The sequence below is a fragment of the Lycium ferocissimum genome, chromosome 9 (genome assembly GCF_029784015.1).
Source record: "Lycium ferocissimum isolate CSIRO_LF1 chromosome 9, AGI_CSIRO_Lferr_CH_V1, whole genome shotgun sequence".
In the NCBI taxonomy this organism is placed as follows: Eukaryota; Viridiplantae; Streptophyta; class Magnoliopsida; order Solanales; family Solanaceae; genus Lycium; species Lycium ferocissimum.
Window position 1 is genome coordinate 39,995,507 of NC_081350.1, and position 23,949 is coordinate 40,019,455.

Here is a 23,949-nt window from a genome sequence, read left to right on the forward strand (position 1 = left end):
TGGTTTGTAATTCTTCTGAAAGCATGTCCCTCTTCTAAAAAGGGTATGGGGTTTACCATTTAGCTTTGATTTCGGATTTTTTAAAAAGGTTTTTGGGGGTATTTTTGCTGGGGCCGACCCCGGCCCGGGATCGGGCGGGCGAGCCCTTTTCGTTTCCCCCGGTTCCTTTCCTCCCGCGATTTGGGACCAGGATGGTTATAGGGGGAGGGGGTTTTTTTTTTCCAAGGCCCAAAAAAGGGGCCCCTCTTTGGAGCCCCTGGTGTATTACCTTTTGGTTTTGGGAAATCGGACGAGTCGCTCTGTTGCCGAAATTGCATGGTCCGTACAAACGGGCAGGGGCCGTGCGGATTAAACACACGGGCGGGCGCGTATTTTCATTTATTTAGTCCAAACAGGGATCCTCGTTGGAACCCGTCGTGTGTATTAGCTAAACGGTTTTTGCGAGACGGACAGCCTCCCGCTCGTTTGCCCTGAAATTCCACCGGTCTATGTCAAACGGGCTGGGGACCGATGCGAATGGCTTACACGGGTACGGCACAGCTTATTTTTTCATTTATTTGGTCCAAACACCGAGGACCCTCGCTTGGAGACCCATCGTGTGTATTATTAGCCTATTGGTTTTGCGACATCGGACGAGCCGGCTCTGTTTGCCCCGAAATTGCACCGATCCATAATAAACGGGCTGGGGACCTATGCGGATGGCTTACACGGCACAACGCGGCCTATTTTTTCATTTATTTGGTCCAAACACCGAGGACCCTCGTTTGAAAACCCATCGTGTGTATATTAGCCTATTGGTTTTACGAGATCGGATTTTGGTAGCGGCTCGTTTGCTCGAAATTGCACCGGTCCGTACCAAACGAGCAGGGGACCGATGCGGATGGCTTTCGCGGGCAGGGCGCGTCTTATTTTTCCATTTATTGTATCCAAACATCGAGGACCCTCGTTCGGAGACCCGTCGTGTGCATTAGCTTATTGGTTTTCCGAGATCAGACGAGCCAGCTCTATTTGCCCTGAAATTGTACCGGTCCGTACCAAACGGGCTGGGACCGATACAGATTGCTTACGTGAGCAAGCCGTAGCTTATTTTTTTATTTATTTGATCCAAACACCGAGGACCCTCGTTTGGAGACCCGTCGTGTGTATTAGCCTAAGAAAAAAGAGGAGAAAAAGCCATACCTTGGAGTCTGTAGTAAAACAAATAACCGGTTTATTTTCATTCTTTTATTTTCTTGGTTTTTTAAAGTAGAATTGAAGGAGAATTGGCAAAAATAGGAGATAATTGACAAATACAGATGCTGTTTTCTGAGACGTGCCATGTCGCCGGGCCTATGTCCCTTCTTTATACAGATATATAGATGTGGCTAAACCACATGTTACTGTCGCTGCCCTAATAAGTGTGAGCGTTGTTGTTGGGGCGAGGGGGAGGGGGGGGAGTCATTTCAAAATCATGAAAAAATCAACACTACAATATTTATGTAATTCACTTTTGTTGCATAATTTGCTCATATATCAGATAATATGTCGATGCGTATAAATTATAATAAACATATTGTACGTATACGTGCCAATAAGCAACAATTTCGTGACCTTGGTTCTGAATATAATGGTTGGTAAAAGCTCTAGAAGGGGGAAATACTTTACACGAACAGAAGAAACTATAATTCTGAAACATCCAAAAAAACAAAAGCTACAATTCAAGGTTTGGAGCAAGAAAACGACCAGCAAATTCTACTTCCCATTGACCATGAGAGACTGAAATGGTACTCTCTTAATTTCGATGAAGGTTGAATATTCCTTGTTAATTGGTTGTTTCCATGGCTCACCGTCCATCTGCATATAAGCTTCATCCCACTCTCCCGCACGCAACTCAAATCTAATTGCTGAAGCCTACAAAGTAGGAAAAGAAGTATACAGTTAAACTTTCATTCAAAAATGTCCATCAAATCCACCTAGGAATAGCTAGAACAATCTCATTAAGAACAAATGTGATCCCACCAAAAAGATGAGAAACATGCATACAAGCATATGACATTCTGTGTGAGAGAACAAATCTTGTTTAAACAACATTGAAATTTAGATGCATGAGATGGCCATGTAAAAGTTTATCTGGTCCGAAAGAGGTTTTGATTCAAAAAAAAAAAAAAAATCTATGAGATGTAAGTTACCGTGATGTAATTACTAGAACAGACATCAAAGCATCAGTTAGTGGCACAAGTATTCAGAAAAATAACTATAAAAATTAAAAAATTAAAGAATGGTCAATCATCTTTTCAACCATACGCAATTAAACAAGATATTTTTTTCTTTTCAGAAAATATATTTCAAATCAACACGGCTTCCAAAATTTCATCAAGGTCAATTTTGAGAAGCACTACTAAATGTGCCAATTAGTTTTGGTGCATCTCTTTATAATGGCATGATCACATTCCCTCTTACGACCTCATGTTGGTGAATCATTCTCCATTTTATTTGAGATTTCCTCAAAAAAAAAAAAAAAAAAAAAAAAAGCTCAGTATCTACGCAAACCAAATTTATGTCACAAAGCTCTATTTTATCCTCAGGAGTCCCTGTTGAATAGATAAAATACAGTTGCGCTATTGCATATAAGCTCAATTGCACTATCAGATATGCTCCCTGGAAGGCTGCTATCTCTTTCATTTCTAGTACCTGTCGCATTAGGATGTGTTGAGAATTTATTATCCAAAATGAGGACAAAAGGTTTCTCAAACCTAATAATAAAAAGCTAGAGCATCATTCAGATTCCTGAAAGACCATTATCAGGTGTCTGCAGATATCCTTTTAACTAAATTGCCATGCAAGGGCCTAAACTTAACAGATGATGGAGAAACTTTGCTGGAGTCGGTACAACAAGAGGAATTTCCTGTGATATAGTAGATAACCCCTTCCCGGTTTGTTTTTTGTTGGAAAGTCTATGAAGCAATGCATGTAATGATTACCATGATTAATTAATTTTTTTTTTTTTTGATAGGTTTATGATTACCATAATCAATGAAATAGAGAGGACACATATCAGTGATTAACACGTACGCATCTGCTGCACTAATTCATTATTACCAAATCTTGATAAATACCTGCGCAATGTGTTTTGCAGAGATGAGCTCAACCATAACCATAGAAGCATGCCATCCTTGTTTCAGGCCAAAAATTTCAAGGTAACCATCATCTGCATGGGCTTCCACAAAACCCCTCTACGGTTTCATAGGGAAACAAAAAGAATTCATTGTTACTTTTGATGATGTATAACAGTTAATAGTATGTTCTATGTCAGCTTTTCATCTTCAAATCGGATGTGAAGTGGCTACAACTTCCTATCTTTATCCTGAAGTTTATTCCGACCTTATTCTAGGTACTGATAAAGTTAGGACATTGAGAATATGTGATATACTGCACTAACACACCAATTTTCAAAGGTTTAAAAATTACAAGTTGCAAAACCTTGAGAAAAATACCACTAAGGGCCTTGGGCTTTTTGATCAAATAATTTCTTGCAAGTAGGGAAAGTACACAATATGCAGAACCTGAAACTTGAAGTGACTAGAAGCTCAATCATTTTCTCGGATTACAGAATTATACAATAAATGGTACCTAAAACATAAAGCTGATTAGAAGCTGAAAACAGTTTTTCTGAATATGGATCATATTCAGAACTTTTGCAAACTGAATTTTGTAGAAAGATATGTCTGACAACATAAACATAACAGCTAATACATTCTATTTGAACTGTTCATTAATTTCCAACCAGATAATCCTAGTTTATCATTGGTTTCAGAAATGACTAATATTTTTGAGGAAAAAGATTCTTCAGGAGGTATTCAATACAAAAATCAACTAAATTAATTATACACCAAAGCCACTGAATACTACACAGCTAACACAAAAGAGTACCTTCTCCAAGTAATCTGGCTTCAAATGTCCCCATGGATTCCTTCCACCGCCATAGCTAGGGAGATTCAGGGTGACTATAGATCGAACACTACAACAGGACAGAACAACAGGAAAATGAACGCACAAGAAAAATTAAAAAAAAAAACAAAAAAAAAACATGTATTAGCATTGTATTTCATACTCCCTGTGTTTCATAATAAGTGGTGGTTTTAGCTTATGTACACCCCTTAAGAAATTGCTCACTCATAGAAAATTAGGAGTGTTTTTACCCCCTAATCAATGCCTAGAAAAAGAAAAGCTAGTTAATGATTCTTGATTATTTAAGTAGGGTAATTTTGGAAGAATAAGATCAATTTCTTCTTAAAATCCTAAAGCACCACTTACTTTGAAACAAAATGAAAAGCCTAATACACCATTTATTTAGAAACAAAGTGAGTATTACAGAACAATATAATTGGCTCTTAGTCAAAAAATCAGAACAACAAGACACATATAATAGTAAGTTATCCAAGCGATTCTGCATTACATGACAGACATAAAATACAACACAGCAATAAACACTGCAGGACAAAATCAACCTTGAAGGAACAGGGACTTGCTCCCACTTTGAGCTGCTGACCTTCTTGACATATAGTCGCAAAATATTATTCAATCCCCTGCCATCGATAAAAGTAAGCACATAATCTTGAAAAAGATATGAGAGATGAAAAGAATGATTGAGTACAGGGCAGCCCGAAAAGCACGATTGAGTACAACTTTAAAAACAATCAATTCTCTGAAGTAACAATTACAATAACAATTAGGAGAAAAATATATTTCCTGAAACAAGACAAAACTTGAAATTATACCAAAATCAAGTAAATTGTTCCAGAACAATTTTGAAGCTAAAAAGTCAACATCTCCAAGCTTATGTGTTGGAAGGAATAGGAGGCGAAAACTGCATTTGTTATTTTATTGTTGGAACATGAAATAAAGAGGTTCTCTTGTACAAGAATCAGGTATTCCTAAGGAAAGGGAAAATTTAATTGAAGTGCTGAAAGTAATCAACATAAGAAGTTACATAAGAAACAACTTTTGATAAAGAACGTGGTAACTACCAGAGTGCTACGAATTAAAAGGCATCAGGGATTCATGGGTATGGAGTGAGTCATTCTAACCTCAAACAAGGGTCACTGCTACATGGTGTAAAGAACCAGCCTTGCGTGCAACTATATCCTGAGTAAATCAACTGTAATAAATGCTTTGTTAATACCTAGAACTTCTGTCCCAAGAAATTAAAGTAGCACTTTGGAAAAGTTAAAATTATCAGTTAGAAATATGAAGTGCAAAAAACTATACATGTAGGTTCACAGTAACAAACACAAGAGAAAAGCGGCTACAATACATCCTAGGATGGCAATACACTTTCAGTGAAGGAGCAATAAAATACCCATCAACTAATAAAGACAATAAAACAGCTAACAATCATATCTATGCAATGAGATATCTCAAATAAGTTCATGACACATAATTGCTTGAACAAAAACAGGACCATACAACATGACTGTTATGGAAGTTCTAGAAGTTACTTGGATACCCCAGTTCCTTATTTCAAGAGAGGCCGAAAAGTTTGAATTTTCCATTAAAAGACACCCAAGCACAGGAAACCCAGTAATGGTCTTAGAGATCCAAAACAGATACTTTCAGCTTTTAATGGTTTTAAGTGTATCCTGAAGGATTTATATGCAATAGTGCAACCACATTTTCTATATTCAACAGGTATGCAACATACCCAGCGAAATCCCACAGTGTGGGGTCTGGGGAGGGTAAAATGTATGCAGACCTTACCTTCAACAGGTATGCGTGAAAATAAAATAGAGTTTCCTGACATAGATTCGACAATAATTGTTCTAACAAATTTTTTATTAGAACGTCTTCAATGCTTTCCTTATGATAGCTGTTGCTTGCCCACATTTCTTCATTTGACAAGCGTAGACACTTTTTCAAATTAATCGGGTAATAGGAAGAGCGGAAAAAAAGGGTCAAAAGATTCCCTAATAAGGCACTAAAAGTACTTCAAAATTTTAACGATCAAGTAACAAAAAACACCAACCTTATTTGATACAGGACCTTGTGCAAGGTATGGCTTTTCATTCCGTAAATGATGGAAGCCATAGGCTACCTGTGCATCCATTCCTGCATAGAAAGTTATAGACACAAGTTATTTCAGAATTATTTTAAAATCTTGCAGACCAAATGGGGGAAAATGATTGAAAGTGGTAACAACCAAGTGAATAATTCTGATTCCTTTGTTGGTTATTCTACCTTCATTAAGTTGTTATTTTGATATCTTGCTCTCTGAAGGCTGAGCAAGGTTTGATGTGTAGACATCGAGAGTTTTTTCTTTCCTTTACTTATTAAAACTATAAGACGATTTTACAGGGAGTCACTAAGAAGGCAAAAGAACATGGAACTAAATTCCACCCGCAGTTTGGTGGACAGCTTGGATAATACTACAGAATTTGAAGGCAAAAAGGAAAATGTAATTAGCCTTAAACGTAGGTCTAACTTTTTGGTGCAGACTGGTAGTTGTACCTGATGTAAATGCTACTCTACATCAAATTGCTGATCTGAACTATCTGTAACATCTTTTCCAGCAAAGATTAGTGCTAGTTTGACATCAACAGAATGTTACCTAAATCTTTTTTTTATTATTTTGATAAGGTAAAGCTCAGAATCTTACCTTGTCACAAAAAAAAAAAAAAAAAAAAAAAAAAAATCAGTTTTGCAGATTGAAAGAAGTGGAGTTCAGACAAATTGTACTTAGATTAAAAAAAGCAAAAGAAATCCCTAACAGTCATGTTTCATTAGTCCAAGATTTAAGCAAATTGCATTAGTTGACCATAAGAGAAGCCTCAGTTGACCTTAAAGATCTTTGTATTACAAATCTAAGAAAATTTCAGATATAAGAGAAGTGCTAACATAGCATTTATTCTGGCACGCTTTTACTCTTTAGCAAACAAACCAGTATCAATACATAAATAATTGCTCACTTGCATGTAAAAGTAAGTGCAGTAGAAAGTCCGAAAAATTCTCATAAGAGGTTCTAGACATTGAGCTACTGAAAGGAGAATACAATCAAAATTCTGCTTACGTAAATCACCCTACAAAAGAAGACTATACTATGGGGCCTATAACAGCGAAACCATTTCGGGCAGATATTTGTAGATGCATCATCTAGTAAGAGCAGTAATTTCAGTGTGACCATTACTAATTGATAAAGATGGAAAGAAGACATGAGCAAGAAGGTTGTTATGAAACATTATGGACTAACTTTATAGATTAAGATCTCAAAAGTTCATATTAATGCTAGTGATATAGTAAAGCTTAGGTCTTACGTCTTACGCTCTCTTACAATCTAAGTTAACATTCATGTGAAATGAGTCTTGACAGTTAATTACTTCTATGATCTATTTATCATCGTACCTATGCTAAAGTAATTGTAGTATACTCCTTGATAGTTGGACAACTTCTTGGGCAACTCACCATCAATATTCAATTCCTGCACAACAAAATCACAGAACAAATCGGCAAAACAGAAAACAAACATTACATATGCTTATCATGTGTCATAGCAAGAAAAAAGTAATAGCGTAATTTTAAAAAAGAAATTCATTACAGCAGTTTGTGACTGAATAACCATTTGGCAAGTGCATTTAATTGAAGATAAAGATGAAATATCTAAGAAAGACATCAGAGTAGCAGCAAACAAATAAGAGCCTAGATAAGCTCAATGGAGGAAACATACGTAATCACCCACAAAATAGTGGAACAGTACTTATCCAGTTGAGCATCTAACACCAAGGTAATTAGAAAGCAACAGTAATTAGCATGTCCATATATCAGTTAACAAATTTGTAAAAATGAATGTAGAATGACCTGATCAAGAGATGCATCCTCAGTAGGTTTTAGAGAATGAGGTGTTTCCAGCTTTTCCCCAGCCGGCATTGATATTAGAAGATTCCAACTGCAAATGAAAGCTGTAGTTTCATTAAGTAGCTCGGAGTATAAACAAGCCACACATTATTGAGATAGAGATTGAAGAAGAAAGAGAAATGAAATATATTTTCCTAAAGTTAATATTTCCTACCAGTGCCAGAAATCCATCATTAAGTTTGCTAAAAGCACGAGTTCATCAGGAACATATTGGACTTACTACTGGCATTTTGATGTAGAAATGTTAATTCCACAAGAAAAAGGAGGAGGAGGAAACATTGTCAAGTAATAAAACAAAGAAAAGGAATTCATTGTTGTGCACCAAGGAGCAAATACAAGGCAAATAGTAGGGCTTCAATAAATTGGGCCCAAATTTCAAATTGTAGATAAACAATTTTTTTTTAAATAGAGATTTCAAAGAGAAAATCTTAATGATGCACTTCAATCCAAAACAATCTTCAGCAATTAAATTGACGATCTTGTAAGTTAAAGCAATATCATTATCATGAAACTTGAAAATATGCTACCAAGAACTATGCAAAAGACATCACCTATCCAGACGGTTAATTGGACCTGTTGCAACTCTGTCAAGAATACTTTTTGTGGCTGACTTCCAGTTAAAAGGAAATGAGCCCCCCTGAAAAGTAGATTTTAGGGCGGTTCAGAAAGGCTAGACAGAACAAGAGCTGGAAAATTGATGCACATAGAAGCTTACCCATCCAAAACTCCTGGATAAGTCATTTCCTGTGCCAAGTGGGATTATTCCTGTTTGTGGAACTGGCTCTCGACCTTGTTTCTTAAGCTCTCCAAGGCAGCCAAGAATCCATCCAACGGTGCCATCACCTCCTGCTGCCTGCCAAACCGGATTGAATAAATAGCTCCCTGATTGTTATTTCCTTTATGATTGTTAGTTCTTCGATAACAAATCTAAAATGCCAGAAAAGTGCACTTGAAAATCTACTACTGAATTACTGACAAAGGGTCCAAATTACTTCAACATCATATCCATACCACGACTCTTATCCTTTCACGAGTCACTTTTGCGCAGCTGTCACCAAGAGCAGCAAACTTCTCCAGGCAACTCAATCCATATTGAACAAACTCATGAGGCTTCACAACTGAAAGGTCAAAAACCTGGCATGTTTTAAAGTTAAGACACAGAAAAAACAGAGAGAAAATCAATACCATTTGATACAGTAATAAAAATTCAACATAAAATTTTACACGATATGGTTATCAAACTGGATGTTCTCATATAAACAACCAAACCAGTAATTTCCCTCCTGCCAAGAAATGTGAGAACAAAAAAGTGCCATCAGAGAAACCACAAAGCTTAAAATTTAATCCAGTAAACAATCAATGCCTTGACAAACTATACTCAGAAATAAAGATCAGATTTTTTTTTAAATTGGTAACATTGGTATTGATAGCACTAGGGCAGTGCTGAAGCCATATTTACAGAGAAGAAGTCCCCGCAGCCAACAAAAATCCTAAAAAACAGTTACAATTGCCCTATAAAATCTATTAAGGAAAGCTCCTCCTCCTCTAAATAGCATTCTTTACACCAAAAGTGAAACAAAAAAGTAGACACTTCATCTTAATATCCTGCACATGATTACCCCTATCATCAAAAGCCCTAGAGTTTCTCTCTTTCCAAATTGTCCACCAAATACAAGCAGAAACCAATCTCCACCATTTGTTCTGTCTAACTGAAACTCCCAAACCGTTCCAGCTCTTAGGCAGATCAACAGTGTTTGCTGGCACATACCGTTTGATCCAGGGGCGGATCGACATGTTGTCGAGGGTGTTCACCCGAACACCCTCGGCAAAAAATTACAGTGTATATATAGGGTAAATTTTCTGTGTTTATGTGCATATATTAACTTTTGAACACCCTCGGCAAAAAATTACAGTGTATATTTAGCTTCTTTTTTTCTCCGAACCCTGAATTACAGTGATTCAGGCTTCTTTTGAACCCTGAATGAAAATTCTGGATCCGCCACTGATTTGATCCCCACAAAATAAAGATCAGTATACCCAACATCTAAACTATATGCAATTCCACTAACTTTCAGATTTCATTTGCATGTCATCTAACAGGTAAGTGATAAACAGTAAAACAGCAGATAGAGAAGACAGTCAGTCCCCGCTTCCTTTTTGTCTTAATTTGTCACTTTGATGTTCCACTATGTTGTGGACTGCTCACTTTTCCAAGGCATAACCGGGTAGAATGTATCTGGTATGTCTATTAGTAGTAGTTTGCTTTTTCTTATTTGATAGGTAGGATATTAGTAGTTTGGATTAACCCTTAAATATATCCTAATTAACCTCGTAAAAGCCGGACCAACCTGTGACAGTATTCAGGTAGCCCAAGCTCATGTAACATAGGGCTATCCACATATTTGCCCTGAAGACTTTTAGACCTTCAATGGATGTGTTCAGGTATCACATTCACAAAGCAAGCAGGACCATTAAGGAAAATAGGAGAAAGAAATTGTTAAAAGAAAGTTTTTACTAGCTTAAAGTAGCTTTTTTTAATTAGTTTAATACTTATAAATTACTTAAAGACACTAAAAAGAGGGAGAATGTATAACTCTTGAATTTTAACAGATGGACCTCCTGTAGGAATTGCTTTAAAAGAATTTAATACTTATAAATTACTTAAAGACACTAAAAAGAGGGAGAATGTATAAGTCTTGAATTTTAACAGGCTGGACTTCTTCCAGGTGCTCTAAATATTGTTTCTGGTTTCGGACCAACTGCTGGTGCAGCACTTGCTAGTCATATGGATGTGGACAAGGTCACTGAGAAACTCTTTTATTTTATGAATTAAGTCCAGCTTTTTTGCAACTTGCAGTAAAGATATATATCTGAATGGTTTGGAGGATAAATTTTACCTAATGACACATATCCTGTTTAAGAGGACTAAATGACTTTGTAGTTTATTCTGGATTAACTTGTTGAAGTGGGGATTGAAAACAACTGGAAATTACCCTAGCAACTAGCATGTGTATGTCATAGTTAGGATTCTGTTTTTGCATCTACATACTTACCTAGGATAAGAAAACATGGCTCAACTTACTTTTGCAGCAAAGTTAGAATAAGAAAACATGAAGGTCAACTCTAATCCTTTTACCTTTGACTTCTAACCAATGCTTAGATTGGTTAATGGAAGGCAGCAAAGTTAAACAAAGAAGTGCTATGGATTCACAATTTAGTTGATAAGTAAAATAGGAAGGGAAGTAAAGGAAGAGGATTGCAGTGAACAATAGGGATATTAGAATACTGTGAAGATCTAAATGTGATCTCTAGTAAACTAATTAATAATGAGTTCCCTTAGATGTACACTTCCCCTTTCTTTTGTGGAACTAAATTACCCTATTCCTTTTCCTAGAAACACCATTAATGTCTGCTGGACATATCCAGAGCCATGAAGACTTTAAGCTCAACACAAATGGGGATATTAGAATTACATAAGTCAATTTCTTATGTGGTCACAAGTGGTTTCGGATTGCACTATGCTTCCGAAACAGGAAAATCCCACACAAACTCTAAGAAGTGTTCACAACTCACAAGTAAGAAGCAAAGTCCAAAAATTGGACTACACCATCCGAGAATTCATCCGATCTAATTGGCTTTGCAATCCAACTCTTGTCAATCATGTTGGAATGAAACTGTTTCATTGACTGGATGGGATCGTCAAGTATATACTATGGTTTTCACACCAGAATATTCATCAGAAATTAATCTAAGATGGAGTATACATGGACACTCATCATTAATTTATAGTTCCAAAGCTTCATCAGGACAACCAGACCAAAAGATACTGATCCAGACTGCATGACAACTGACAAGTTCAAGAGTGAAAGACACAAGACAAAAAAAGCCATCAGGTGTGGTGGACGCTGCAGTTTTCGTCCATTCCTGGTCTAAATCAGTAAAACCCCAATGGACTTCCTCTCCCTCCATTCATGGTCTAAATCAGTACGCATCAGAATTGTATCATTCTCCATCGAAGGCAAATTCTTAGTGGTCACACTAAGTGGATATAATTTCTTTATAGTGGTCTGATAAATCGTGATACCCGTATCAGACAATACACTTACTAGTGTCTCTTCTCTCACATTCTGTCGTACCCTTTTTTCAGTATCATTAAGATAGAACTTTATCTTATTATTAAATTTCACTTCCCTGGAAACTATTGTAGTTAAATTTCCTAAAGTTGAATTCACCCACCCCGAGACCTCGCTCTTCATCTCAATCTCAAATGATCCATCAAGTCCTCGAAAGCTCAAAGATCTCTCAATGTTAAAACAAACACTAGTTGCTTTCCATTTTTCTTCATCTCATCATTTAGTTGAAAGAGCATCAGAAGAAAAAATTGCATATTAATAACACATAGCTATAGGAATTCTCTCTGGCATTTCTTTTAGGATAATATTTTCTGCTTACGTATCGAACACAAGAAAATAAGTAAGAATCTCACTTATTTTCCTTCATACCAAACACACCCATAACCAAAACTGTGCCTAAATCATCAATACAAGTCCATTTCTATTAGCAGCTAAATCCTCATTTTAGGCATAAACAACAGAATCCTTAAAGCATGGTGTCTAACAGTATCGATTAGCACCAAATGAAGGCTTGAATCCAAATAGCACAAAAAGATTAGTAAAGGTATGTTGAACATCTATTTTCATGGCAACGTAAACAAAGTAAACTGACAGTACGCTATGAACACATTTCAATTTTTCAGAAATGAAAAGAAAAGGAGAAATCACTTACATATATGCTACAAAATTTCAGATAACTCAATTAACAAAAATTCTTCATCCATGACTAGTATGAACAATAACATAATAAAAACACCAAATTTCTTCATGCATAGGGAATTGTCTTTCCAAAATCGTTCCTTTCCCTAGATACTTGCAAGATTTTGCACAAACACAAACCCTAAAAGGAACCCATTGAAGATTGAACAAAAAAATTGACTAAAAAACCCCGGGTAGCAGAGATTTGTTACCTGGAATAAGTGATTCCACCACTTTTCGCTACTATTTGAAGCTGGGGACAGTGAAGCAGATGAATTTTTTGGTGAATCTGTGGGATTTTGGGTGAAGCTGTCGATTTGGGTATAGAGAGTTTTTGATGAAAGAGGAAAACAAAAGCAAAATAGAAAATAAATGGGGGCAAATGAAAAAATAAAGGGAGGGAGTAAAATTTAGTACCCGCCTAATTTGCCCACGAATTTTGGCGTCGGTTGATCACATCGTAGAGAAAGTTGTATTTTTTTTTTTTTGGTTCGTTTTGCCGCATTTTTTTGAAATCGTGGTTAAATGGCGCTTTTCTAAAAGTACTCAGGCCATCTCCAACCTTGCACCATTTTTTACACCAAATGCTATTTTGATGTAAAAAATAATATTTTGAAGCTCTAACCTTGCACTATTTTTTGCGCCATTTTGGTGCATGAATAGTGTTGCACCAAATTTGGTGCAACACTATTCATTGCACTATTATTATTCATTAATAATTTTTTTTTTATTATATAACACTTTTAATTTAACATATTATAAATTTTAATTTTTACATTTAGATTCCTAATATACCTGTTCATCTACATCATTACTATTCATTAATATTTTATTATTATTTTTTTATTATATAACACTTTTAATTTATAATTTTAGATTCCTAATATACCTAATTATTTTTTATGTAATATCTTATAATATTAATTTTACATCTTAATTTTGGAGTGTAAGTTTTATAAATTAATTTTCGTATATATGGGAGCAACGTACTAATCATGAAAGTTGAATATTTATGTAGAAATTAAAATAAATTCTACCTTAATGTAATAGTCTTTATTTAATTATATGTTATCAATGATTTCACTTTTATTTGAATTATCCATTAATATGTATAACGTATAATATTTGCTTACAATTTATATTATTTAAAATTTTATAGTATAAAATAATTTTATATTAAATAATTATATAACAAAGGATTATGAATTACATGGGATGGATATGTAAAAAAGAAAGAATTTTTTTTATGAAATTAAAAATAAAATTTAAGTAAAAGAAAATAATATAATATAAAAGAGAGAGAAGAATATAAAAGGAATATTCTTTTTTGGTGCAAAAAATGGTGCAATGGGTTGAAGTTAATTTGCACTATTTTGGTGTTTGCACCATTTTAATGTAAAAAATGATGCAATGAATTGGAGATGCCCTTAAAGGATAAAAGAAAGTTTTAACTAGCTTAGAGTAGCTGTTTTTAATTAGTTTTAATTTTTATCATTATGCTTCAACTATATTCCAACTCATCAAATACTTGCAGTATTGTTCCTTTTTTCTTGGACTTACAGGAGGTCCAGCAAAATAGGATAGCTGGCCTGAAAAAGGACCAACTGTAGTGCATAATTAACTATTACTAAGGCCCTGTTTGGACATGATTTGAAATCTGATTTCAAATCATGTTTGGATATATAATTTGAATATTTTAAGTTGTATTTTCTCTTATAGACATAAAAACCCCACAAATTGTGAAAACTATCAAAACATTCTCAATTCTTATACAATCTTACTAAATGAGCAAATCATAGTTTATAACAAAATTAGTACACTACTAGAAGGCTTTTCTAAAAAATGCAACATCAATTAATCAAACTTTACTTGATGAGAAAAACGAAAATTTAACATGAATAGTAATGTAACTACTACTTAATATAATCTTCCCATATAAATTAAAGGTTGGTAGACATAAATAAAGGTTAGTGGAAGTTAATGAGATTGGTAAATGATTGATGGGGTAATTGTTAAAAATATTTACCAACTTATGGGTCTTTTTTTACAAAATATTAACTTATGGGTTAAATTTTGTATTTAAAAAAGTTGAAACCATGGTTTCAAACCCCAAATCATGCTTTTTGGATGATTTGGGTTCAAACTAGGGCTGGGCATAAATACCGAAAATCAAAAAATCGGACCGAACCGAATCGAACTTCAAGAAACCGAAACCAAAAGAACCGAACCGAACTAGTTTGGTTCGGTGTTTGGTGTTCACCTTCAAAAAATCGAAACCGAAATAGCCGAACCGAACTTTGATGAAACCGAACCGAAGAACCGAAATTTAAACCAAAATTTATACATTATCCAAAAAAATTAAAATAGTCCAGACCTATTAAGTTTAAGCCCAAAAAAACCCAATTGTAATAAGCTCTTTTTTGCTTTTATATCCCTAATTTTCTACTTCAATTGAGAAAATCAAATATCCTTAAAAAAGAAAGGTGAGTAGGATGTGTCTTTAGGATTAATGTATGTCCTTTATGTGTTATCTTAATTATTCTTACTGTATGTATATAACACCTAGTAATCCTATATTATGGTTATGATTTTCTGTTCTTGTATATCCTGTTTGTTTGATTTTGATTTTAATTTGTTAGTTTTATGTTTTGTTGCTTTTGAGAATATGAATTAGTATAAATGGAATCGCTTCTAATATCATATCAAAAAAACCGAATTGAAAAAACCGAAACCGAACCGAACTGAACCAAACTTCAAAAAATCGAAACCGAAAGAACCGAACCGAACTAGTTTGGTTCGGTGTTCGGTGTCCACCTTCAAAAAACCAAAACCGAAATAGCCAAATCGAAATTTGATAAAACCGAACCGAAGAACCGAACGCCCACCCCTAGTTCAAACCATGGTTTCAAACCAGGTTTCAAACCATGACTCAAAATTGATGACCAAACGCTAGTTTGAAACCATGGTTTGAAAATTGATGGCCAAACGCCTACTAAATTTGTTCAGCCATATGATGAACAGCTTATGTCACCTTGTTGTATTTTTTCTACTCCTTAATTATACTTATACTAAACTTAATAGACGAGATATATGCTCTGAGAAGCAGTATAACACGAACTACGTACTATGAAACTAATTCTTGTATTGTCGAAAGGGTTGAAACAATCAAATGTCACTAGTTAATTTCCTGATTTTTACATTGTAGGTATAAACTTGGATGCACTTACTAGTAGCTGAATTTATAAAATGTGAACCAAATTTTACAAAAAATGTCGCTTTCGTAATTGCTCAATTTAGCTCATACTTTACGTACAGCATAGCCATGAGCCCATGACAAATTTACAACAGATACTACTCAAAAGGTGCTCTTCAAAACTTAAAACATGTCTCGATAATTTAAATAGAAATCATATCTTCAATAAAAATTAAAAGAGGTACTAAGAAGTCGTAGCATAAGCACAAGGTGTTATTTAACAAAAAAAAAAATAGTAGTATAACAAGCATACTACACGTACACCCCATGTCCCAACCAAATACAGCCACTATCAATTCCCAAAAATTGTTAAAAGCGAAGAATGGATAAAAAAAAAAAAGGTACTCCCTCCGTCGTCCCATAATAAGTGTCATCTTAAGAAAAACACGCATATTAAGAAACTAATAATGCAATGTGAAATTTATCAAATTACCACTAAATAATAAAAATAAATTACTTTTACCTTTCAACTAGAGCATGCACAAGAAGTAAACCTTTTGACATTAGAAATTCAACAATACTAAGTTATTATGTGGCTTTTTCAATCATCATTTAGATGTTATTTTATTGTCCAAGGGTAAAATTGAAAAAAACTAATCAATTTATGTCTTAATTTCCTAAGATGACACTTAGTATGGACAAAAAAATTTAGCTAAGGTAACACTTATTATGGGACGGAGAAAGTAATAGATTAAAAAAATCGCATCACTTCTTAGTGAGATAAAAAATAAAAACTGTAGTATCTACTTATATAGGTGTAATAAGAAGCGGAGTTGCATATATGCAGAAATAGTTGAATAAAAGAGAGGAAAAAAGATGACCTGTTGTTCGCCCATGAGTTCCTGTAGCCTAGCTTTAAGTTGTGGGCCATGTCTGCCACCACTTTTAGAATTAATGAAGACTATGATGGGCCCCTCTGGTGGCTGAGGAATGTCGGTGCCGGCATCATAAGCCATGTCAAAATGTCGTTTTACAGTGTCAGAGTCGATATCCTTAGTCTGTATAGCCTCCCTCATAGCCAACCTCAAGTACTCGGGCATAGTGATCCTCCTCCGGAGATCCTCCTTTGATATCCTGACTCCTGCCAAAGTAAAACCTCCTCTCATCGACTCCACAACCGACGACCTACCGGATGCCCTTTTCCTAGAATCCATCTCCCTTTACTATTCTGACAAGAAGTTGAAAAGTATATACGTACTACTTATATTCACAAACAAGAAGAATGCGCTAAAGGAAATATATATATATATATATATATATGCCAGAGTGCCAAGGGAATTTGTTGACTTTCAAAAAGTGATTTCTACTCTTCCACATTTACCCCTAAGACCCACTTATATTACCACATTCCCAGTGTCTCTTCGAAATTCGAATGACGATTGATTCGGTGTACACCATTATAGAGTAAAATACTCCTTCGAAAAGAAAAACTTACTGTTTACTTTAATTTTATTTATTACACTTAATAAAAATGGAGAAAACACAATCATATGTATTTTTTATTTATATTTAAAATATTAATTAAACTACAGTTATTAGGGCCTTAATCGACGGAATATATATCATTGGTTTCTCCATCAAGATATATTTCGTTCTTTCTTTCTTTTTAAGTGTTGAGTTGTCTAGGAAGATTGTACATGAAAGTTTGTTTTTATACATTTGTCTATACTAGTTTCCTAACAAAATATGATTAATACTAAAAATGGTAAAATATCTAGACCAACTTGCTATTGATCTGAAGCTTATTTGTGTTTTTACATTTCTCATTTACTAAATAGTTCATTTTTAGTTTCTTGCAGAAATGAAAACTAATGTGATACAACTCAAAAATATCCCTGAAAGGACATACAAAATACACAAGCTATACGATATATCCATTTTTGTCTATTTTTCAATATAAAGTTTATTAAATTGGTTAGGATATCCTTCGTTGTTGCTAGTTTCCTTCTTTCTAGCTCCCATTTAATCCCTACATTTTAATTTATATAGGAGTGTTTAATTAATTGCAAATTTTAAGCTTTTGATGCACACCAAAAGTATTCCTAGAATTAGTGATCTTGAACAATTTATTAAAAAAAAATGTGGCTATAAAAACATGTTATTAAACGTAAAATAAGAAATTTAAATTTAAAGAACTTTCAAATATAAATATGTGATCCTTCTTTTTTTATAAGAATAAACAAAGAAGCGTTATATGTATAGGCGTAGCCAAATACAATAAAGGGCAGTTTGTTGAACACTCTTCCTTGAAAATTATATTACATTCAAAGAAAATATACCAAGTATATGGCTCAAAAATTACTAAGGGTATTATATTATATTAAATCTTAAATAATGTTAGCAAAATTCCTGGCTTTGTCACTTGTCATTTATACTAAGGGTACCAATAAATACCTTTTATAACTCTTCTAGTTGTGTGGCCACATAGCAACCTATAATGCCTAGAGTGCCCAAACCCAACCCAACAGAAGAGTAATTTAGTAATTAGAGCAGCAATTCTAGTTGGAGCTGAAAAATTAATTAATAGGATGTCTCTAGGTAGTTGGAAAATCGACACGAGTTTTCGTCCTAGTCTTTTCTTTTTAGAGGAAGGAAATAGAGTTTCAAAGAGACAATGCACATTTAATTGATCCCAATTGTAAAATTTTAGTTTTGTTACTGATGAGGTTAAAATGGGTGCAGTTAACCGAAAAAAAAGTTGCTTTCTGTTTATCAGTTTTATACATTCTGTGTGGATGCAAATACCGTCATTCACATGGAAGTATATATTTTATAAAATACTCTCTTCGTTCATTTATACTTGCACACTTTAGCATATTAAAAGAATAATAATTTTGTTTCTCATGTTTTCCTTAAATATGAATTATTCAAGTCTATTAAAACTATACACCAATTACTATACATAAAATATGCATTTCATTTATTATTTTTTAAAGAAAGTGCAAATTAAAATCCATTATTAACAAGTAAAAATTAACAAAGGGAATATCTTTTCTTATAAATGAAGCTAAAAAAGAATATCGCATTCATTAATCTTGATGAATAAAGCCCCACAGGTTTTTTATTCACATTATCATCAACTAACTAATCATATCCCAAATACATTTTTTAAAAATTCAACTCGTACAACTGTTATTCTTGTATATAAAAATAAATATAGATGTCCTTTTACACCCAAAAAAATCACTTGGTTTTGTTTCTGTTATTTGTCGTTGTTCTAACATAAATTACACTTGTTATAACACTATTCGTCACAAGTGATGTATACTACTCCATTATTATAGCCCGGCCACCTCCGATGGTATGGAGAAGTAGATACTTGCAAAAACAATGGCAGTACTGTAAAGTTGGTTTTGCTTTGGGAATTTAGATGGGAAAGCGGATTTTAATAAATTAATCACGCGGCGATGACGAAGTCCATTCGCATCCATACAACGGGCCATGTGGTCATAGTCATCGTTGGACTGCTGAGAAGCTTCTAAGTGTTTTTTTCGTTTTGGTTGAATTGTGGAAGTGTTGTTCTAGAGTGTAACTTCTCGAATATTTCACGGTGGCTTCGCGTTCGTCGTCCCTGTCATTAATTTAAATACATATCAAGTAATTAAATAAAACAACTAGACCACACTTTTCTTAAATATATACTCCTCCTAAAATAAAAACAACTAGACCACACTTTTAAGTTAAAAATTGAATAACGGATTATATGTATTGTTATCTATTACAGTGCGATTTATAGTACCTATAGTATATATGTAACTTTTATTCAAAAACTTAAAGAATTTATATCCAAACTCACACCTAAAATAGAGTGTTTTGACCTTCTAATGTCAAACCCTTGCCATATAAAGAGGAAGGAATGGGGGATATCACTATGTTAAACCACAAAACTCATGTTAGTTCGATAATTATACCTTTATTGCATGCCTTTATCTGTCCTTAATATTACTGGAGTACTTTTGAAAGAATATGGCATATGCTAAGTGTTTTGGCAATATATATATATATATATATACACACTGGAGCTAACAAAAATAATCTCACATTTTTGTGAAGTTTTAAGCTATATAACAGGTACTATCTTATTAATAATCATCATATTATACTAAAAGTGGGAAGCGAGTTGAATTATTATTTAAAAAACAAAGAATTTTTAAGCCCTTCATTACAAATTATATTAAATGTAAGGTGAACATAGAGGACATAATTTGAAGACTTAATTTTTTTAAAAGATGAAAAGATGTATAACGTTTTAAACCTATCTGAATACACTTACTAAAAGTTTTGGACTATTATTTATAAGTATTAATTTTATTTATGAGCAATAGTTAAGTTGGAACAGTTAAAGTGGCATAGAGATGATAAAGATTCTTTTTCATACTTTCATTCTTTCTAAAATAAGTGTTAAGTTATATTTTCTCAATTGAATAGGGTTGGTCTCTAGATCTTTAAAGAAAGGTACACGATTCTCTTGTTTAAATTTTAAATATTTTGATTTACTTTTCAGAATAATGATGCATTTTTTTTGTTGATTAATTTTATTTATGGTATTTGGAACAGAGGCTTTATTCTTTTATTTCTCTCTATATTAGCTAAATTCATAAAATGATAGTATGTTTTACACTAATTTGAATACAAGGTAAGAGTTCTTACATCTTCAACTCTTTGTTGAGCTTTAAAACTTATCCGTTTAGTTTCAACCATTAAAACTATCCATTCACTTGAATTCTTTTCGTATTATTTGTGTTCATAAAATTTGTATACACATATATCGTGTAGCCAATGTTCACATAAAAATTTAGAGAAATCAATTCTTCAAAAGTTATTAAGTACTTTTTTCCTCTCATTTGGGTAAAATCTCTAATTATTAGGTTCTTTCCCCCTTCCTTCCTGTTTAAGTCCCTATTTAATTAACGGAAAAGGTCTTTTGGCCACAATGGCCCAAATGATTATTTAGGTCAAATTTAATAATCTATGCTTGCTTAATGTCATTTCTATCTTTTCTTCTCAAGGTTTATCTTAATTTAAAATTGTATAATAGAGGTTATGGTGATTTTTACATAAGTGTGGCCAAATTTTGATCAAATTAGTGTGGAGTCATTAATTTGTCAAATAATTACTCCAATCTTTCAACCGTTTCTTAACTTATAATGAGAATCCTAAAAGTCACTATCATAATCATTCAAAATTGATAGTTTTAATAATGCTGGAAAAAGAATACTCTCTAAAGTCATTAATTTGTCAAGTAATTACTCCAATCTTTCAACCGTTTCTTAACTTATAAATAATGAGAATCCTAAAAGTCACTACCATAATCATTCAAAATTGATAGTTTTAATAATGCTGGAAAAAGAATACTCTCTATGTACACACACATTAGTTTGTATAATTATCTCTTATGTTTCTTTTTAATTTTCACTGATCGTCATTTGCATTTTAGTTTTTATTGTTCTAATTGAAGATTTTTGTTTATGCTTATGGGTTATAATTTTTTTACAATATAATCTTCACAACCTCTTCTTCTGTTAACTCACTTCTTCTTCTCTGTCATATTTACTTTCAGAAACTTAATGAAGCATGACAACTGATAGAGTCAAAGCAAGATTCATATGACTTCTAACAGCACTGGGTTCATCATGATGGGATTGAATATATATGTATCAGTTTGGTTTTCATTTTCATGCATAATAATTAATTTTATTATATGCACATATTTATATATGTTCGAGTATGTATTTGTGTTTAAGTTAAAGTACTAAATAGGCCAGTAAAGTAGCATCAAGTTTGCAAGATTTTTTAACTTCAATTTACGAGTTGTTACGTTTTTGTATGTTTTGATTTTAATTTTATAGCTCAAAGAAAGTTTTAAAAAATAGGTAGCATTTAAAATTTATCATTTGCAATATAAGTTTTGTATTAAATATTTTGGGACAAATGTGCAATGCACGTTCCCCAAGACTAGTATACATATGATATATATATATATATCATATGATATATATATATATATAAAGCTTTTAACTCAACTTTAATTTGGGAAGCCAAGTCCCTCTCAACAAGGTCTTGGTTGCCAGAAAAATGCTTTTTCATAAAGCCTATTCATTACATGCATGGCGCTATCAAGCATCATAGAAAGCATTGAATGCCTGAACTACCAACAGAAAGCATTGAATACCTGAACCACCAACAGCTCTGAAGTAATATATATAATGTACTTGGTTGAAGATGTATATATAGATCTCCTATTCATGTGGGCTGTTTGCAATCACAAAAATGGTGAATATATCTTGGATGTTACTGCCACAAAAACATGAAACAAGCACGCAATTAAAGAGGTAAGATACATATGCCATTTCATAGTGTCCTCTGTAACCCGGCCCCATCATTTAAATCTTAAAAAAGAATAGTAAAATATGTATTCCAAATCAAACATGTATGTTGGATGCTTATTAAGGTCAGTAATTGGATGAGCTGTATCTATATGTGGAGCTACAGACTCCGGTTAATATGGACGTAGAGTAATATGCTAATTTAGAGAGCATCGATCATTATAGCAGTTGGATTTGTCAGTTTCAAATGACACATTTTTATATTTAATAGTAAAAATTTCATTTTAAATTTTTTATTTTATCTTTCATGAGATAGTTTAAACTATAAATCTCAAAGTTTTCATTTTTATTTTTTTTGTAATTTCGTAACCTAATATACACCCTCAACATAAATTGAGAAGAATGAAGTAGCATCACACTGGTCCACATTACTACCCTACTAAATTTAAAACCACTTATTGCATGTATTCCTCCAACCCTGATGGGGACCCATGTATGGATATATGTATCACGCACTCATTTTTCGAAAAAAATTATGTTGATATATATATATATATATATATAAATTAATATATATTTAATAGGCCAGTAAAGTAGCATCAAGTTTGCAAGATTTTTTAAAACTTCAATTTACAAGTAAACTTAACTTTTTTATGTTTTGAATTTAACTTTTATAGCTCAATTATTTAAAAAAAATACCACTCTCACATTTAAATTTTATCATTACGCAATATAACGTTTTGTAATTAAATATTTTGGGACAACCCTTCATTTTTTTGTTTTTCTTTTATTTTTTACTTATGATATATAATATATATATAAAGCTCTTCTCTTTTAATTCTGGAAGCCCTCAACCCCCCCTCAACCCCTCCCCCGCCCCCCTCCTCTTGGTTGCCAGAAAAAAATAACCAATACTAAAAAAATTACCAACCCTTCATTTTTTATTTTTCTCATTCCTTCTTCTTTTGATCAAGCATCCTACCATAAACACCCATTGAATGCAACATCCACCACCACCACCATCACCCCAAAATTTCATCCCATTATTTTCACCAATTCATCCAAATTGTTTATTTTATATATATAATGTACTTGGTTGAATTATTATTATATAGCAACCTCATTTTTTTAAATAATCATTGCATTCTATAAAATGACCATCTATCTTGGATACCCTTACTGCCACAAAAACATGCCCAACAAGCCCGCAATTAAAAATCTTCGAAGATATACATATGCCATTTCATAGTGTCCTCTGTAACATTTTTGGGCGCCCCCTCCATCATTTAAATCTTAAAAAGAATAGTAAAATATGTATTCCAAATCAAACTATATGTTGGATGCATTATTTTTACCATTTTCACCATTTTTTGGTTTCTTGATTTTGATTTTTTGTTTTCTTTCAAAAATAAAATTTATGGAATAATGATTATGGAAAATATGGACTAATAATAATAATAGCCAACTAATTTTGAGAAGGAATGGATGAATCGATCACATATTAATTACAGTTTTCAATGTTAAAGATGTCGTACTAGTTACTAATTATTAAATTACACATATATTAAAAGTAAAAATAAAAAATTCATTTTAATTTTTTATTTTATCTTTCATGAGATAGAGAAAAAATAATTAATTATTTTTTCATTATATATTATTTTTATTTTATTTTTTA

The 23,949-nt window shown here is 33.1% G+C and overlaps 1 protein-coding gene and 1 long non-coding RNA gene across 2 annotated transcripts; one reads left to right on the forward strand and one right to left on the reverse strand.

Moving 5' to 3' along the window:
- Nucleotides 1–1,510: 1,510 nt before the first annotated feature.
- LOC132030743 (diacylglycerol kinase 7-like) lies at nucleotides 1,511–17,332 on the reverse strand. The gene is made up of 12 exons (XM_059420482.1): nucleotides 16,770–17,332; nucleotides 8,896–9,018; nucleotides 8,600–8,737; nucleotides 8,436–8,521; nucleotides 7,828–7,915; nucleotides 7,375–7,450; nucleotides 6,002–6,084; nucleotides 5,067–5,137; nucleotides 4,488–4,565; nucleotides 3,910–3,997; nucleotides 3,096–3,212; nucleotides 1,511–1,890 (listed from the first exon to the last, which is right to left on the reverse strand). The coding sequence occupies exons 1-12, from the start codon at nucleotides 17,100–17,102 to the stop codon at nucleotides 1,732–1,734; spliced, it is 1,440 nt and encodes a 479-aa protein (XP_059276465.1). The 5' UTR covers nucleotides 17,103–17,332; the 3' UTR covers nucleotides 1,511–1,731.
- LOC132030744 (uncharacterized) lies at nucleotides 5,491–5,970 on the forward strand. The gene is made up of 2 exons (XR_009408086.1): nucleotides 5,491–5,667; nucleotides 5,746–5,970. It is a non-coding gene; the product is annotated as an uncharacterized LOC132030744 (long non-coding RNA).
- Nucleotides 17,333–23,949: the final 6,617 nt, after the last annotated feature.

Excerpts from the sequence above, each read along its gene's own strand:
- LOC132030743 (XM_059420482.1), bottom strand. The coding sequence starts at position 17,102 with ATGGATTCTAGGAAAAGGGCATCCGGTAGGTCGTCGGTTGTGGAGTCG. Across the intron at positions 5,138-6,001 it reads AAGGTCCTGTATCAAATAAG|TTGATTTACTCAGGATATAG; the intron begins GTTGGTGTTTTT and ends CATTTATTACAG. Across the intron at positions 1,891-3,095 it reads CTGCAAAACACATTGCGCAG|GCTTCAGCAATTAGATTTGA; the intron begins GTATTTATCAAG and ends CCTACTTTGTAG.